At 41.4% G+C, this 16347-nt stretch overlaps 1 protein-coding gene across 1 annotated transcript; it reads right to left on the bottom strand.

The window, feature by feature from the left end:
• Window positions 1–1218: 1218 nt before the first annotated feature.
• Window positions 1219–13868, bottom strand: EIF4G2 (eukaryotic translation initiation factor 4 gamma 2; the record flags this gene model as incomplete). Its single annotated transcript, XM_082478115.1, has 22 exons — window positions 1219–2045; window positions 3486–3607; window positions 3695–3906; window positions 4060–4264; window positions 4592–4850; window positions 4938–5153; window positions 5242–5346; window positions 5829–5954; window positions 6562–6675; window positions 7053–7213; window positions 7303–7444; window positions 7715–7813; window positions 7903–7986; window positions 8170–8280; window positions 9012–9163; window positions 9245–9311; window positions 9401–9532; window positions 10251–10353; window positions 10914–11054; window positions 11711–11776; window positions 12113–12177; window positions 13563–13868. Coding segments are annotated over 22 exons (3054 nt in total), but the record flags the coding sequence as incomplete, so codon positions are not given.
• Between the last annotated feature and the right edge of the window lie 2479 nt (window positions 13869–16347).

The raw sequence follows: 16347 nt of genomic DNA on the forward strand, positions 1-16347 counted from the left end.
GAACAAGATGCGAGTGGGGAGATGTTGCTCTTTAAGGGGCATCTGAGTTGTTCTTGAAGCACTGGCTGGCGGGACACAGGTCTGACTTCTGACAAGCCGCCCCACACCACGTCGAACTCTGGGACATCCTTTGGCCCAATTCTCTAGCTGAATTGCGAGAATTCTGGCTGTAAACTGAAGCCAAGGCCCACCTCTCTAACAAAAGAGGCTACATTTGCTGGGTTAAAAATCAGTTTCCCCCTTGGGGAGGGTTGGGCAGAGAGCCAGGAATGCCATTTATTTCTACAGCCTAGTAAAGTCAGCTTCTTGATATTCTATCTGAAGTCAATTTAATTTACACAAGTCTCCACTTAGCTTTAATTTCATGGTATTTACAATATCCACCAAAAGCTCTGAATCTGTTAGAACTTCAATGAAGAGGTCTGCTAGGGCACAGGGAGAGCTAGCTTCTGACGCCAAGAGGACACAAATACTGGTTTTACCCACCACCCCTCTCAGAGAATAAGCAGGTGCAACACTGAAGACAAAGGTTCTATCAGATTTAGCAGTATGGTGTGTTACTGTCCGCCTAGAGGCTCCCCCCCAAACCAAGTACAGGTTGCTCTTAGAAGCTAAGACAAGCAACCAGGACTCCAGCAACACTTTCAAGAGCCCCTACCCAAGCCAAAGCCTGCCTAGGATTGTCACATAACAAGGGGTTGGGGATTTGAGCAAATGCTTATTAAGTGGTTTCTGAAAATATATTTTAAACCTCCATGCAGGGCTTCAGTTGGATTAAGGAGCCAGTTTTACTGGGCTACTCTGGGGTTTCAAAGGGGAACCTTCCTTGAAACAGGAACAATTACAATTACTGAGAATGATGATAGGATTGTTACAGTTGTTTTGACCATGAGGGTGATAAACCTCAGTTCACCACATAGTTCAGTATGGTGACGAAAAGATAAATGTCACCAAGTTCGTTGTTATGCATTAGCAACGTCCCTCTGAATTCATAAGACTTGTGATTCTCAGCACTGCCCCTGATTACAGGTATTGTATATTGGTTACTTCCAGTAACATGACCTAAAGAGGAATAACCACCTTGAATTTTCTGTCTAATCAGAAAATTGTGAATTTCTGATTATGAATTAAAAGTTCCTAAGACAGACCTATCTCAAAACAAAACCTATCAATTCTTCATAAATTTGTAGGTGCTACTTAAAGTCACACAACTATATCAAGTATCACAATGTTTATTGATAGATACAAGTATATAAAATCAGGGCATGAACATGACTTGATAAATTAAGTAGACTTAATTTCAATACTATAATAAGAGGGACCAATTCAAATTCTCACCATTTGTTTCACACCCACAAAGACCACTTCAAGGGCATTTACGATCTCTCAAAACTGATCAGTTTTGTGCAAGTAAACCATGTTTCTTTTAAAAAGACTTGTGCACTTGCCCAGGCTCAAGGATATTAAAATCTAGCACATAAAGCCCATTACTAGAGGTAGAAATACAGGCAATATACTATTACGGCAACAACCATCAATTACAGTTAAGAATTTCTCTGTAACAACCAAATGGATAATCAAATATTGCAACAACTCAAGTATTACTGAGCAAAGTGCATTTCTACAGTATTCAGTGTTGCTATTCAGTTTTCTAACTTAAAACAGCCTATGATAACTGGCAGCAAAGAAGGTCCTTGCAATAGACTGCCTCTGCTTGAGAACTTATGATGTAATTATTGCATGCTGCTAATATACTATCTAAACATTAAAGATACTCCTAAAATATTTGATGGTAGACTATGATTAAGACATTACACTACAAAAAAACCTTATGCAGAAGGAAATCCTAACTGACGCGCTTCTGCTTTAAATATTGTGAAAACATTACAGCGGAATGAATTTTCGCAGTGGTTAGGTCAAATGCAGTTACATCATAGCAACAGTATGTTTTGCACAATTTAAGGCTTTGGCTGGTTCTTTTAGTCAGCTTCTTCCTCTGATTCTTCTTCTTCAGCAGTTTCTAGCCAGGTTAGCCACTGATTCACCTGTAAATTTGTAATTTAACGAAATAAGTAGTACTTACAGAAGACAGAATAGCAAAATTTTTTATTCCAGATCAAACAACCTACCTAAGGACAAAAGTTTTAGATAGTACCACACATTTTGTAATTGCCAACAGTCTTCAGAATCTACATTTATGTATTAGCTGTAAGTTATTTTAAAGAATGGCTTAAGGACAGGAATAAAGACGCAGACGTAGAGAATGGACTTGAGGACACGGGGAGGGGGAAGGGTAAGCTGGGATGAAGTGAGAGAGTAGCACCGACATATATACACTACCAAACGTAAAATAGATAGCTAGTGGGAAGCAGCCGCATAGCACAGGGAGATCAGCTTGGTGCTTTGTGACCACCTGGAGGGGTGGGATAGGGAGGGTGGGAGGGAGACACAAGAGGGAGGGGATATGGGGATATACGTATACATATAAGCTGATTCACTTTGTTATACAGCAGAAACTAACCCAACACTGTAAAGCAATTATACTCCAATAAAGATATTTTTAAAAAATGGCTTATTATTTGGATTTGGGACTACAAGCTGTTTAGGAACCGTCAACTTGGGTGTCATATTCTTTGACACCACTCCCATTACCCTTCAGGACTGTTTTAATATGGGACAGTGGCTCCTCCCAAACTTAAATACATTAGCAATGTGGCCGGGGCAGCAGGGGGCGGGGGGGTGGGGTGGGGGTGCGGCGCGGAAAGGCACACAGGACAACAAAGAAGATTCTGAAAAAGTAGATCTCTAGCCCCACCCCGGAACTGTAGGATCAGATTCCCCAAGGACAAGACTATGGAAAAATGCTGTGAGGGTAATCCTCATGAAGCTAGTTCCTGAACCTTAGGAATAAAGATACTATAGACCATCATTTCTCAAAGCCTGGCCCCTGGAAAAGTAGTATGAGAATCACCTGGGTTGTGTAACACACACAGGCCTACTAAATGAAAATGTCTAGGATCAGACCTGGAACTTCCTTTTAAATTACTTTCCAGGTGATTAACATATGCTGTGGAATCCCCTGACATACAAATTTTTCCCCATGGCTAGAATTCTACTCCCACTAAATAAGATAAAAAATCATGGTATGAGAAATCAGAAACAATCTCATCTTTACTGACATTTAAAAAAAAGGTCTCAATCCAATCGTGTACAATCACCCTATCTTTGTAAGTAGCTTTACTTCTAAAAAATGTTAGCCACCTCTAACCTAACAGCTTCGACACTACTAGGATTGAAGCCTTTTATTTCATAGCTTTACTTCATTCTGCTAATTGCCTACTTTACCACAGCTTTTAATAGTGAAGAATGACATGTATGTACAAATTACCAGGGTGATTTTGCTTGTATTTCAACTTTAAAAGGCTCATTATAAAGCAATACCAAGTAAACTGGAAAAAGCACACCAAATTTCTCTCAAGATTTACCTGGAACAAAGCCTTGCCTTTCCCTGGAAACTCTTGGGTTATATCTTCTTTCCAAGCCAAGAAAGCTTCTTCTTCAATAATCTCCATGTCATAGAAGTGAACAAAAAAGCGGAGTAACATGCCTAAAAGACAAAATGTAACCCCATTATTTAGTGTGCTGTTTAAGAATTGCCCCTCACTCATCATTCTTCTGATGTTGGTCCTCTCACCTTTCGGGAAGTTGCTATTGTAGCAGTGCACCTGAAGAGCATAGAGGGCACTGACTTGTAGATCAACGTGATCATGAAGGAATTTCTGCATTACTGGCTTGAAGGAAAGAAGCAGTTGTTTTTCCTGCTCTAACTGTTCTTTGGAAGGAGCAGAGGAAGAATCTGTTTCATCACTGGGTGGGTTTACTTCACTAGAAATGTACTGTAAGAAGCTGCACAGAAAGAGGTCTTGTTAGAACCTCAAAGTGAATTTTCTAGCTCAAGAAACAGACAATTCTTAGTCCCTTGCCTTGTAGATTTTCTAGGAAACAAAACACAGGTTAACTCTCTACTACATGTAGAAAACCACAACTCTGTTATCTTACCTCGTCATTAAGATGTTCACAAATCCTTTATCTACATGAAGTTTGGGAGAGATGTTATCTTTAATCCACTTATATATGGTTTGAGGAGATGGATCCAACTTTATTTGCTTTAACAGTTCCTTCTCCAATTTGAGGAGTGGGAATAGGAAACTCAGTCCCTTTCCTTCCAAGATCTCCAACATGCGGTCCTTATTCTGATCAATTTCTGAAGAGACAAAGCCATTCCCATCATCAGGTAGTTCATTTTACCTATGTTGGTCTAGAAGACTGCTCTACGAATGATTTTCCAAATGCACAAGATTCGTGTAAAATAGTAAGGAACCTAGCAAAGGAAACTCAGTATTTGGACCAAATGAGAACAGTTAAATCATAATAACCTCTTCTTTTTATAAAGATGAAGTCTATCTGTGGGAATGCTTATTGTTATCTGGACAGGATAATCACACTGACCTATATAAATTCACTCAAGGTACTAAGGAATGCCCAGATTTAGAATTAAAAATAAACAAAAAAATCCCCAGCATTCTCTTACCTGGGAGCATTTTCTGCATATTGACCTTGCTTTGTTGGAACAGCTCTGTTAACCATTCTCGATCTTGTAATTTAGCTAATTGCTGAAGACAAAGTAAGAAGAGAGGAAAATGGGTGCCACTTTCCAGTGGTTGAGCTAGTTCTGAAATGCTCACCAGCTCCGAAATGATAGCACGAGCTGCAAACTGTGCTAAATATGATTTCACCAAGGGGATGTCAACCTCCAGTTTGGGACACTGGTCCAATACATTCAGGAAAGCCTTAGAAGGAATATATAACACAGTCAATTTTATTAGTTTCCAAATTTGAAAGGCAAGAGTTCTTATGGAATCCGGAAAGTATTCTACCTGCATGAAGTTGTCACTTGTGGCTATCCCTTCCTGTTTGAGTAAACTGATCAAAGAACTTGCTTTTTCTTTATCTTCATCACTTCTGTCTAGTGACAGGATGATTACTTTGCTTAACATCTCGGGTAGAAAGTGTTTAGGAGCCCTCATCTCTCTTACACCATTGACAGCTTCGTTTGCATTTCCACTATTCAGATATTCGGTTACAACAGTTTCCTGAAAAGAACAAAGTCCAAATATCTTTAGAGTTTTCCTATCTCAAATACACTCCATGAACCAGACTATGGGATTATTTGAGACTTACGGTTAATTTAAGCAGTTCTTCCTTTGATGGCGGTGGCTTTTTACTGGTCTTGGCAGGCTTTTCCTGAATAAGTGGTGGATTAGTTTTGAGACCAAGCTGAGGTGTCTAAAAAACAGCAAAATGGTAGATATGAATGTTTAATATTATTAAAAAGGAGCTTATGAAGTTAGAGAGAAGACATTAAAAAGCAGCCTTCAGGGCTTCCCTGGTGGTGCAGTGGTTGAGAATCTGCCTGCCAATGCAGGGGACACGGGTTCGAGCCCTGGTCTGGGAGGATCCCATGTGCCGCGGAGCAACTGGGCCCGTGAGCCACAACTACTGAGCCTGCGCGTCTAGAGCTTGTGCTCCGCGACAAGAGAGGCCGCGACAGTGAGAGGCCCGCGCACCGCGATGAAGAGTGGCCCCCGCTCGCCGCGACTAGAGAAAGCCCTCACACAGAAACGAAGACACAACACAGCCGAAAATAAATAAATAAATAATTAATTAATTAAAAAGAATCATTTAAAAAAGAAAAAAAACAGCCTTCAGACATCTTCAGAAAGTACTGGAATGACAGCAAACACTGTCATGCTACATACAGTCCATACCTGTCCCAGAGGTGGTGTTTGAGTGCGTGGTGGTTGTGCACTAGGAGGAATCATAGTTATCTGGGGCTGAAGCTTTGGCACTTGATTTTTATTCATTAGGAAAGACTGAGCAGGCCTCAGGCTAATCTAGAATTGCAAACAAATCAGAACAGATATCCAAGTTAACAAGCAGTTAGCTAACATATTAAATACAACACTCCAACATCCTAAAGTTAATTCAGCATACACAAGCATGATAGAATCTATGGCAGAAACTTAAGTATCTTAAATAGCTAAACAGGTTACTCCATGTTATTAGGTTTATTTCTGGCAAGAAAACTAAAGATCTGATGAGCACAAAAATAAAATATTGTTATAAGTCTTATACCAGAATTCTCCAAGGATTAGTTTAGCATCACTAAAATATTAAAAACCAGAAGATTTAATTAGAGTTTAGAAAACATTTTACTTTATTCTAAGTCATTCTATTTGCAGGGAAGTCACAATAAAAAATCTCATCAACCATTTTCCTTGCTCTAACTGAAGACTTTTAAGAGATTTGCCCTCATATCTCATAATCTTCGCTCATAGGACGCTGGACATCCAAAGAAAGAAAAAGCAGTAAAGAAAAGAGAGAAAGAAGGTAAAGAATTCCAGCATTAAGTCCTCTTAATAACGCGTCTTTTTATAATCATCGGGCAATAGATTTCTGAATTGACAAACTATGGTATATAAGTAACATAGGCAAATGTACCTCATCTGCATTAAGCTGTCCTTTCTTAGAAAACCGAGGTGGCATATCCTTCGACTGTCCTTGCAGCTGGGATAAGAGTCCCTGACTCTGGTTATGGTAGAGCTGGCTTAGCCCCTATTTCAGAAAGAGAGAAAGAAAGTCTAGATAAAAAGGGGTCCACAAATTATGGTAATCAAGTACCAAAGGGATGAGGCCAAGCCATAGGAAAGCTTAACTGAATTTGCCCAGAGAAAGTAAAAGGTGAAATAGGAAGAATAAATATCTAACCTAACTTACATAAAGCGATGTGACTTTACTAATACTTTACTAATCTTAAGGATAAGCATTTTACTCAGTTTGAGATAACTGTCACACATATAAATTTGGTTTAGAAAAACACATTTTTAGGTTTTCTAAACCTGAAATATCTGTCCTTTTAAAAAAGCAAATCTATTCATATACATTCCAAGATTTAATACCTGTTGCCTAAACATCCTTAAATGTTTTCTTACCTGGCTTTTCATAAACTTGCCTCCCATCTCCCCAAACTGCGACTGTGTGGGAGGCATGATGTGTCCCCCATGGCCATTGAAGAGTTGATTTGAACGATGACGCCCCATGGTGGGTGAAAATCTATCCTGGATAACTCCTGGACCAGTACCAATTCCGCTACCTTAAAATACAGACATGAAGAACTCTTTACTATTAAAATGTTAAACTCAGTTTTTAATGTAACCAAACCACTATTTTGTTCAAAATCACCTGGCATTTGTCCAAACATATCAGCAAGTCCTCCAAGTGGGTCCCTATCCATTTTCATCCTGGGTGGCATGAACGGTCCCTCCAGAAAGAAGTCACTTCTCATCCCTTGAGCCATAGGAGCAGGAATAAACACTCCTAGATCCTTCAGAAATATAAAGTGAATAAACACTTATTTCTGAACACTGTTTTACATAAAACTGAACTTCTCATATTGGGAAAACTAGAAATACTTCCCTGGACTATTAAGAGTGCTATTTATATAATTTCTATAAACAACTTCTCTCAAAAGGGCATACAAGACAGCATAAACATTAAGCTCTACTGGTAAGATGAGACAGTCTCAGAAAGTTTAAGGTCTTTGTGCTATTATAAACTTAAAACCCACTTGATTAAAAACAAAGCAAAAACTTACTTTTACTGCATCTTGACGGATTTGATTGATCGTCTTTGGTCCATTGTCAAGAAAAGCCTTGCGAGGAACCCAATGGTGTTCTCTCAACTCTACGGTATCCTTTAATATAAAAAGTTTTAATAAGTATTATTTTAATATCCCTAAACAGAAAGACAGCATACCAACACACCTAAAGAAACCAGTTTTACCTGCAGCAGGAAACGAATCCTCGCTGGCAATTCCTTACTTAACATCAAGGAGCACATTCGGGCAAAGTACTGATCCATTAAGGACTGAAAGAAAAAAAAAATACACTTTCAGAAGAAAACGCTAAAGGCAAATGTATACTATTTAAGGCTTCTAAGTATTATCGAGGTTAATGACTAACAGCAATCCTCTATATCACAAAAATAGGTTGTTTGATTTGAATAAAAATCAAGACAAGCTTACACTGTTTCTGTCAGCAACACACATACCTTGGCTCGTTCATGGTCTAACCTAGGTCCCACTGTCCTCATTATCTGACAGAGGCACTCCAAATCCTCTCCCATATCTTTGAGTTGGACTCTCTTCTTTTTTTCCAAAAGCTGCCAAAAGAAATAAATGTCACATGTTTATAAATCCTTCTTGGGGGGCTTCCTTGGTGGCGCAGTGGTTAAGAATCCGCCTGCCAATGCAGGGGACACGGGTTCGAGCCCTGGTCCGGGAAGACCCCACATGCCGCGGAGCAACTAAGCCCGTGCGCCACAACTACTGAGCCTGCGCTCTAGAGCCCAAAAGCCACAACTACTGAAGCCCAAGTGCCTAGAGCCTGTGCTCTGCAACAAGAGAAGCCACCGCGATGAAAAGCCTGCGCACCTCAATGAAGAGTAGCCCCTGCTCACTGCAACTAGAGAAAGCCCGCACACAGCAACAAAGACCCGACACAGCCAAAAATAAATAAGTAATTTAAAAAATAAAAATAAATCCTTCTTGGTTTAAATGTAGCACTTTCCCTTAAGTCTGCATTGACTCATAGCTCCTACAGTTCCTACAGTGTCTAGTATAGAACTCTTTATCTGGTTTCTGTTGAAGACATCCCTCCAAACTGAGCAACTTACACATAGGTAGACAATCAGTTCTACCCCTACCTTGCAAAACATGCTGCATATTTCCATATTTACAACATTTAAATAACAATTTTGCTGGCAATCTAAAATATTTAACTAGCCTACCAACACTCTCACATGGCAAAGTTCTAAATTATAATTGACCCATTTCCCCCAAATAATGATGTACCGAGTGACTAATGTAAGCTTACATTCCCACTCATACTTACTGTTTTGATGCACTTATGAAGGATAGATTCATGAATAAGATCAAGCTTTCCAAGTTCTCCAATGAATTTGATGTTCCCCAACATCTTGATCTTGGCAATGGCTCTCTGTTCCTCCTCCTCGGGGAGGAGGGGATTTTCACGCTTATCATAGACTGAAATAAGTAAGAATAAAATCAACATTCAGAATTAAGTTGAACATATACAGTACTACATAGTACCAAACAAATTCTCACCATCAACATTTCTGGTTCGGTTTTCAAATTCATCTTGTAATTTGGAAATTAGGAGGCGTCTGAATGTCTATTGGAAACAAAAGACACTTTTGTCAGAGCTTGCTAATGAAACCTTTCAAATCAACTTTAAATAAGCAAGCAAACACTACCACTTACTGTGCTTTGCTTCTGTCCTGGCTGACCCTCTGCTGCTGGGCCATCAAAGTTTGGTGCATCTTCTGCCAATCGCAGACATAGCTGAGCATACAGTGAGCTATACTTTGGCTCTTCTAGGGCTTTGTCCACAATCTAAAATAAATGACTTTTTAAAACTAAATATGACAACTTTTGAAAAAACCTTTCTTTATAACTTAATACTTCCTTGTAGTCTTAAGGATCTTGAATCTCACAAATTTCTGATGAATTCTCTATGCCTCATCCGTAACCTGGGAATAAGAACATCTCTTTTGTAAGGCTTATTGTGTACACTAAATCAGGTGAGGCATGTAAAGTGCTTTAGCACACAACCTGGAAAAATATAAGCACTTAAATTTTGTTAGCTATTACAGTGTACCAAAGAAGTCTAATTACACAGATCTCATACTAGCAAAACACTCCCCCCTCAGGAGTTGAAATTATCTTGGAAAAACTATAAACAGATGCTAGAATCACATCAACTATCATAAAATTCATTTCCAAAACCAAAATATGGCGTTCTTCACATAAGGAAAAACAAAGCAAAAACCCCCTTAATAGCCTAATAGCCCAATTAACCGTGCAACACAACACATACAATTTAAAATGACCTCTTAAGTCTGATACCATTAGAAGTCAGTGATTTTCTAAAAAAAAAAAAAAAAAAAACCACCAGTGTTCAGAGATACATACATCTAATGTGTAACTCACACCTCAGTTTTAAGCAATAACGTAAATGTAAAAAACAACAACACACACACACACACACACACACCCCAACCTGGGTTAAATCTTTTCCTCTCCCTTTCGGTTAAGCCAACATTTAACTTACCAGCAGTATGACCCCTTTAAGGATGAGTTTAGACTCTACACCCACATTGAGGAGCTCAAGGCATAGCTTGTCAAACTTCTCAGGAGTAAGCTTATTTAGTATGCTAGGAAAAGAGGATTCAGACTAGGTATCAGCCAACACACAAAGAATTATTTAGTTGAAAAATCACCTTTAAATTATGTTCATTTTTTCCCCCATCACTTTCCCCTTTAATATCAAGACATATTCTTCTTAACCCATCTAACCAAAATTGAAATAAACCTGTTATTTAAAATATATCTACCTAATTGGGGGCTCCCCAGCTGTTGGACAAGAAACTCACATCCTCAAAACCTAGATCAAGAGCCTCCTTAATATCAAGGCTAGATCCAGGAGCTAAAACCGTTAGGTTCTGTGCATCACTGGGTACACAGCAGGCATAGGAAATGTCAGCACAATGAGCTTGTGCATTTTAACCCAATGACTGAAAGCAACTAACTCTGAGCCCCAAAACACTGATGTGCCAATTTTCAGCTTAAAACTGTCAACGCTGGCATTCATTAAAATACACTTAGGGCATGAACATTGCCTTCTAAGTAATATAGCATACACACAAAAGAAACACAGTTAATCCATTTCTTCCCTCCTTTTATTTAAAGGACAAAACAGCCCCGATAAACTTACCCTCTTACTTTCCTGAAGATTGCATCATGTCGTTCTTTTTCATTTGCGGAGTTGTTTGCTGCGGAGTTGTCATCTCGTCTAGTGCTTCGTGCAGGAATCCATTTCTGAGCGTTTTGCCCTGGGGTTTTCCCCAGGAACTCGCTAGTAAAAAATTAAGAAAATAAAGATTAAGACAACTTGAAACATAGCATCCAGTCACATACCAAATGTCATACAGATCAGAAATCCTTCTAAACAGAAAAAACAGTTTAGTTTTTTCTCAACTTCCCTTACAACTAAGCAACTCACAATCAGTGGTTCTCAAACAATATTGTACATCAGAATCACCTGAAGGGCTTGTTAAAAGATTCCTAGGCCCATCCCAGTTTCTGCTTTAGTGGGTCTGGGGTAAGGCCCGATAATCTGCATTTCTAAGCTCCCAGGTGATGCCAGTGTTGCTGGTCCAGAAGCCACACAAGAACCAACATCTTCTAATGTCTCATGACCATGTTATACGCATACAGATTTACTACCACAATTTAGTACGGACAATAATGGCTGGCTTCAGAAACAACATCAGTGAAAACAATCCAAAGTGTAACAGGATAAAATAGCAGTTGAGAACGTCAACTCGTATTACATGGTTTGGCTAAAAAATAATTACGAACTGATATTCTAAATTTAGGATATGTAACAGAAATCATACCCATTAAGATAGGATTCCTGATGCCTTATTAACTATGCTGTAATGCATTAGAAAGACCATTAACCTAAATCTATTATTTACAGAAATCATTCTTTTCACACGTTTACTATACCTGTTGCCAGCAGTCTTGGGATAGTGCTGAGGTGCACCCCTACTTCCTCCTCCGCCCGAAGAAGCACTATTTAACAGAAAAACTTTTTTTAAAAAAAAAAGTATACCCCAAGTATATTTCACTCAAAATAGATAAAGGATCTCTTTAATTATTCTGCACTTCAGTAAGTACACCACAGATGAAGACTGAACTTAGGCCCAATGGAAACCCAAGTAATTAATTACATTTATTCTTCAGATAGCAAATAGAAAACAATGACAATTTTAGGGCTTCCAAAAAATGTACTCGGCACATTATAAATTAAACCTGCAGCACAATTAAATCAGAATTACTTGGTGTGGTTATTCCTTGGTTTTGTGATTAGTCTTGTCACAATAATTGCCAAAATAAATCTACACATACCTGAAACGAGAAGCACCCCCTTCTGCAATCGCACTCTCCACTTTGGCGGCTTGACAACGAAGAATCTTCAAAAGAATAATATTAATGGATGGGGTGGGGAGGGAAGGGGATGGGAGAAATGAAAAACCTAGAATGAGAAAGAGTACCAAAATTAGACACCGCTATCATACAAATCTGTAAACCTGCTTCAATTACAATTTATTTCAGAGCCTGACACTGCAGTTGATTGACCTTACACTGCAGCGCAGATCTCCTAAGACTAAAATAGAATGTACTCGAAACACAAATGGACAATAAAATTTTATTTTGTTTACCACCTGGAAATTCTCGTGTTCAAAGACGCAAGGAAGTGCCTACATAGAAATGTAAGAACCTCTCAATTGCTAAGAACCAATCCTTAAGAAAGCCACATTCTACCTCCTTTACAACTGAGCACTGAGATCAGTAATAGACAATCTAACTCTTAACAAGACAGACACGTCCTGGGAAAACAGTTTTAAGTTTTTACTGCCTCAACAACGAACTACACTGAATAAGGGGTAACTAAAGACGGCTTTCCCCACTGTTCACTCTTAACTGGGTGCACAGGGCCTATCGGAAGACCGGGGCCACAACATGGCAGCAGGAACCTCCGCCCCATTTTTTCCTTTCCTGGGAACAAAAGAGCAGTGGAGTCCTCCCACCCAGGCCCGAGTTAGGGAAGTGCTTCCGACAGCCTCTCGCGAAGCCGCCGCGGGCAAGCCTCGGGGAGGAGTGGAGGCCGCCCCCGCGGCCCGGCTCCCGGCTCTTTGTTCTCAGGCAGGAAGGCGGCCTCCTTCCCACCCGCCGCCTCCAGCGGCCCCCTCCCACCCATAAATCCCCAAGGGACTGACAGCCGCCTCGCTGCTCCCTCCCCACCCGACAAAAGCTCAAAAACCCTCGCTTCCCTCCCCTCTCCCGTCACAGACGGGGCTCGCCAGGCAGGCCCTTCGCTCCTCCACCAAGGGCAGCCCGGCCGCTCCCCGCCGGCCCCGGGTCCTATACACCTCCTCCCCGCCGGGAGGCCGGGCTCCGGGACTCCTCCGCCTCGGCTGGTCCCGCGCCAACGGCCGGGCCCTCCCCGCCAGTCCGCGTCCCTCCCCCCAGCTCGCACCGCCCCGCCACGCTCTCCCCATCGGAGCACACCCGCGCCCGGGCTCCGGCTCCGCGGGGGACGGCCGCCGACAGCCACAAAGACGTCCGGGGGCCGCCACATTCCTTCTACTCCGTCAGCAACGGGAAGGGAAAACAAAGGGGAAGAATTTTCAGGTGCCCGAAGCGCGAAGGAAACGCTAGAAAGGGGTCGCCCCGCCCGGCTCCGCCTGCGGCCGCCATTTTGTACCGCTCGAGAAGAAGCGGGCAGGGGCGGCGGCCATTTTAGAGCGCTTCACTCAGCGGCGGCGGCGGCGGCGGCGGCAGTGGCTCCACTCACCTTCACCGAGAACTCAGCAGCTGCCACTGCAGCTGCCTCCTCAGGATCCGGTCGTCGGGGACGGGGAAGGGAGGGGGAGGGGAACGGAAAACAAAAAAGGGGGAGGGAAGGGGGAGGAAGGAGTCGGGACTGGCTTGAAACTCTCAGCTCAAAAGAGTCGCTGCTGCAGCCACCACCCAGTACTCGCCGCCACCTCCATAGAGCTCCAACTCGCTGCTGGCGCTGAGGCGTGTCTGAAGCCGAACTTATCACTCTAGGGCAGCCGAACCCACCAGAGCCGCCCCGAATGGCTCCTTTGCCACCCAATCAGCGGCCCGGCTTCTGTCTGCCGCCAATCAGCGCAGGGCGGCGGGGAGGAGCCACAGGGCCAAGCTCGGTTGCGGCGCAGCCCCTCCGCAGTGCGCAAAGCCATATTCGCGAAGGCTCTGAGGGCAAGCCAGTGGCGTAAGGGGAACTGAGCACCGTCGGGTTGCGGCCCATTTGCGTAAAGTCCTAGAGCCCTCTGAGTCTGCGTTGGTGTGGCTGCCTTGTCTTCCTCCTGTCTCTTTGTTCCTGGAGTCCGTATCCCATGCTCGAGATATACAGGCCCCAGCCCCTCTACCTCGTTTTCTCACCGGGAATGTGGGAAGGAAGCTCGCCCTTCCACCCGACCCTGTCCTTGGCGTGTGCGAGCTTTGCTTTTCCTAGCGCCCTCGAGGAGCCGAGATTGCCCCTCGCAGGCTGGGCCTCCCTCGGACGGGCCTGTAGGGCTAAGGCCTGGCGCCCCCGCGGCGCTGCGCCGGGAATCGTTGGTCTCCAGGTGCTCGGCTTCGGCAGCCTTTAGGTCGGGGAGCCGGGAGAGTAGTTGAGAAAAGACGATGCATCTCCAAGCGTTAAAAGAGCTTCATTCAGTTCCCTATTTATTCCACCCCCTGCTGAGTGAATGAGAAAGGGATGAAAGGAAGGGGTTTATTGTCTTTGTACCTCACTAGAGAAGCAGCTTTTCCCGAAGTTATGTCCTGCCAGCGGTCACGGAGGAAGACCTAGAATATACAAGAATTCTTTGGAATAAGTGTTTGCGGAGGGCGGGAGTCTGGAGGATTTTAATTGCCAGCTCCTGATTTGTTTGTTTTTTAAGCACATTGAAGACTGACAGCCGTATATTTCCATTTTACAGAAGGTCCATCCTAACAAATTCTCTAGGCTTTTCAAAGCCGGCAGGTTGAACTATTTATACTTATAGGCTAATATTTTAAGGGAGTTGCAGTAAAATGAAGTGTTCCATCGTATGCGACATTTTAGCTATACAAAAATGGAGTCATATTTCCATATAAACAACAGAAATGTCTCCATCTTCATCTTGAATATAGTTCTTGATATAATGTGTAATCTAAAGGAAGAAACTGTGTGTGTGTGTGTGTGTGTGTGTGTGTGTGTGTGTGTGTTTTAACGTGGATGACGTTTAAAGAAAGTGTCCAACAAAGGGCAGGATTTCCAAGGATTCAAACCTGTTTGACATGTCAACAGCTTTGGGGTTGAAAGTACCTAGTCAATACGATTTTCAACCGAGGTGCCAGTTTTTCCTAGGACATTTACACCTGATTGTGGAAGGGTGTGGTGGGCCCTGAAGGTTTCTAACACAATTCCAGCATCTTTAGCTCTTTGCCGTATATTAGGCTGATCATTCCCCCTCATTATTATATTGTTCCAGAATTATTGCTATCAAGTCAATTTCACTTGAACTTTAACAACTGGAAAAGATATTCTCACCTTTGGAGTTAGTTACATGTAAAAAAAATTTTTTTAAAAAAGGAAACTATTTTTAGGAAAGGTAAAAATTGTGTTTCAAATACAAGAAGTTCAACTTTGTAATTTCAGGACCCTTTTAGCTTCAAAAATAACACCAGGATAATATTTTAAAATAATTTCTGTAGGGCATTACAGTTTGCAAAAAAGCTTTCATATATATGTGATATTTTTACGTAACTGGCTTACATTCTTCATGATTGATAATACATTAATCTGATAGAAAGAATAGTGTTCAAAAACTATTCTAGGTTAGACTTCAAAGAGAATATTTACTGAATCCTAAAACCTGGATGGTCTTTTAATTGAGGAACTTGAAGCTCAATAACTAAAAATAAAAGAGGTTTTATTTAATTTTTGCTAATTGTGAACTCCTCTGCTATGGACTTTGCAGGTATGAGTGTATGTGAGAAATTGGGCTAAGAGCAATAAAGTAGAAACACGGATAAAACACAATCTTTCAATTACCTTTCAATCAGTGGGCGGCGTAGATATTCACATTTTGAAATATTTCCATCACATCATGGATGTATGAAAATTCAAGTCGTCTGGAATTCAGCTTTTAGTTTATAGAAAATTGAATTTTAAATACACCCACTTCAATCTGCTCATTTTAACACTTACATTTTATGTCAGTTTTCTAAAGATTGCGAAGCTCTTAAGAGTACTGACTGACTTGTTAACTTATAGATATTTGCATTATTTTAATTAATAATGTCAAATGCTGGTTATTATCTTCTCTGTGCTTAAGGATTCCCCAATCATACATCTCCAGCCCCGATCTCTTACTATCTTCAATTCTGAGTTTCTAACAGCCTATTTATCAGAGATGCAAACTTGCAGCCATATTAAGTCTAGGCCATACAGTAGTTTTAAACATTTGAATTAGTTGACATTGAAATTTTAGGAGATTTTACATACAAATCTAGATTTCCATCTTTTCATGAAAAATCTTAAAATATGGCAATACTGGGCCTGAAATTCCAAAAGGACAACATTC

This window comes from Balaenoptera physalus (assembly GCF_965194825.1).
Source record: "Balaenoptera physalus genome assembly, chromosome: 10".
In the NCBI taxonomy this organism is placed as follows: domain Eukaryota; kingdom Metazoa; phylum Chordata; class Mammalia; order Artiodactyla; family Balaenopteridae; genus Balaenoptera; species Balaenoptera physalus.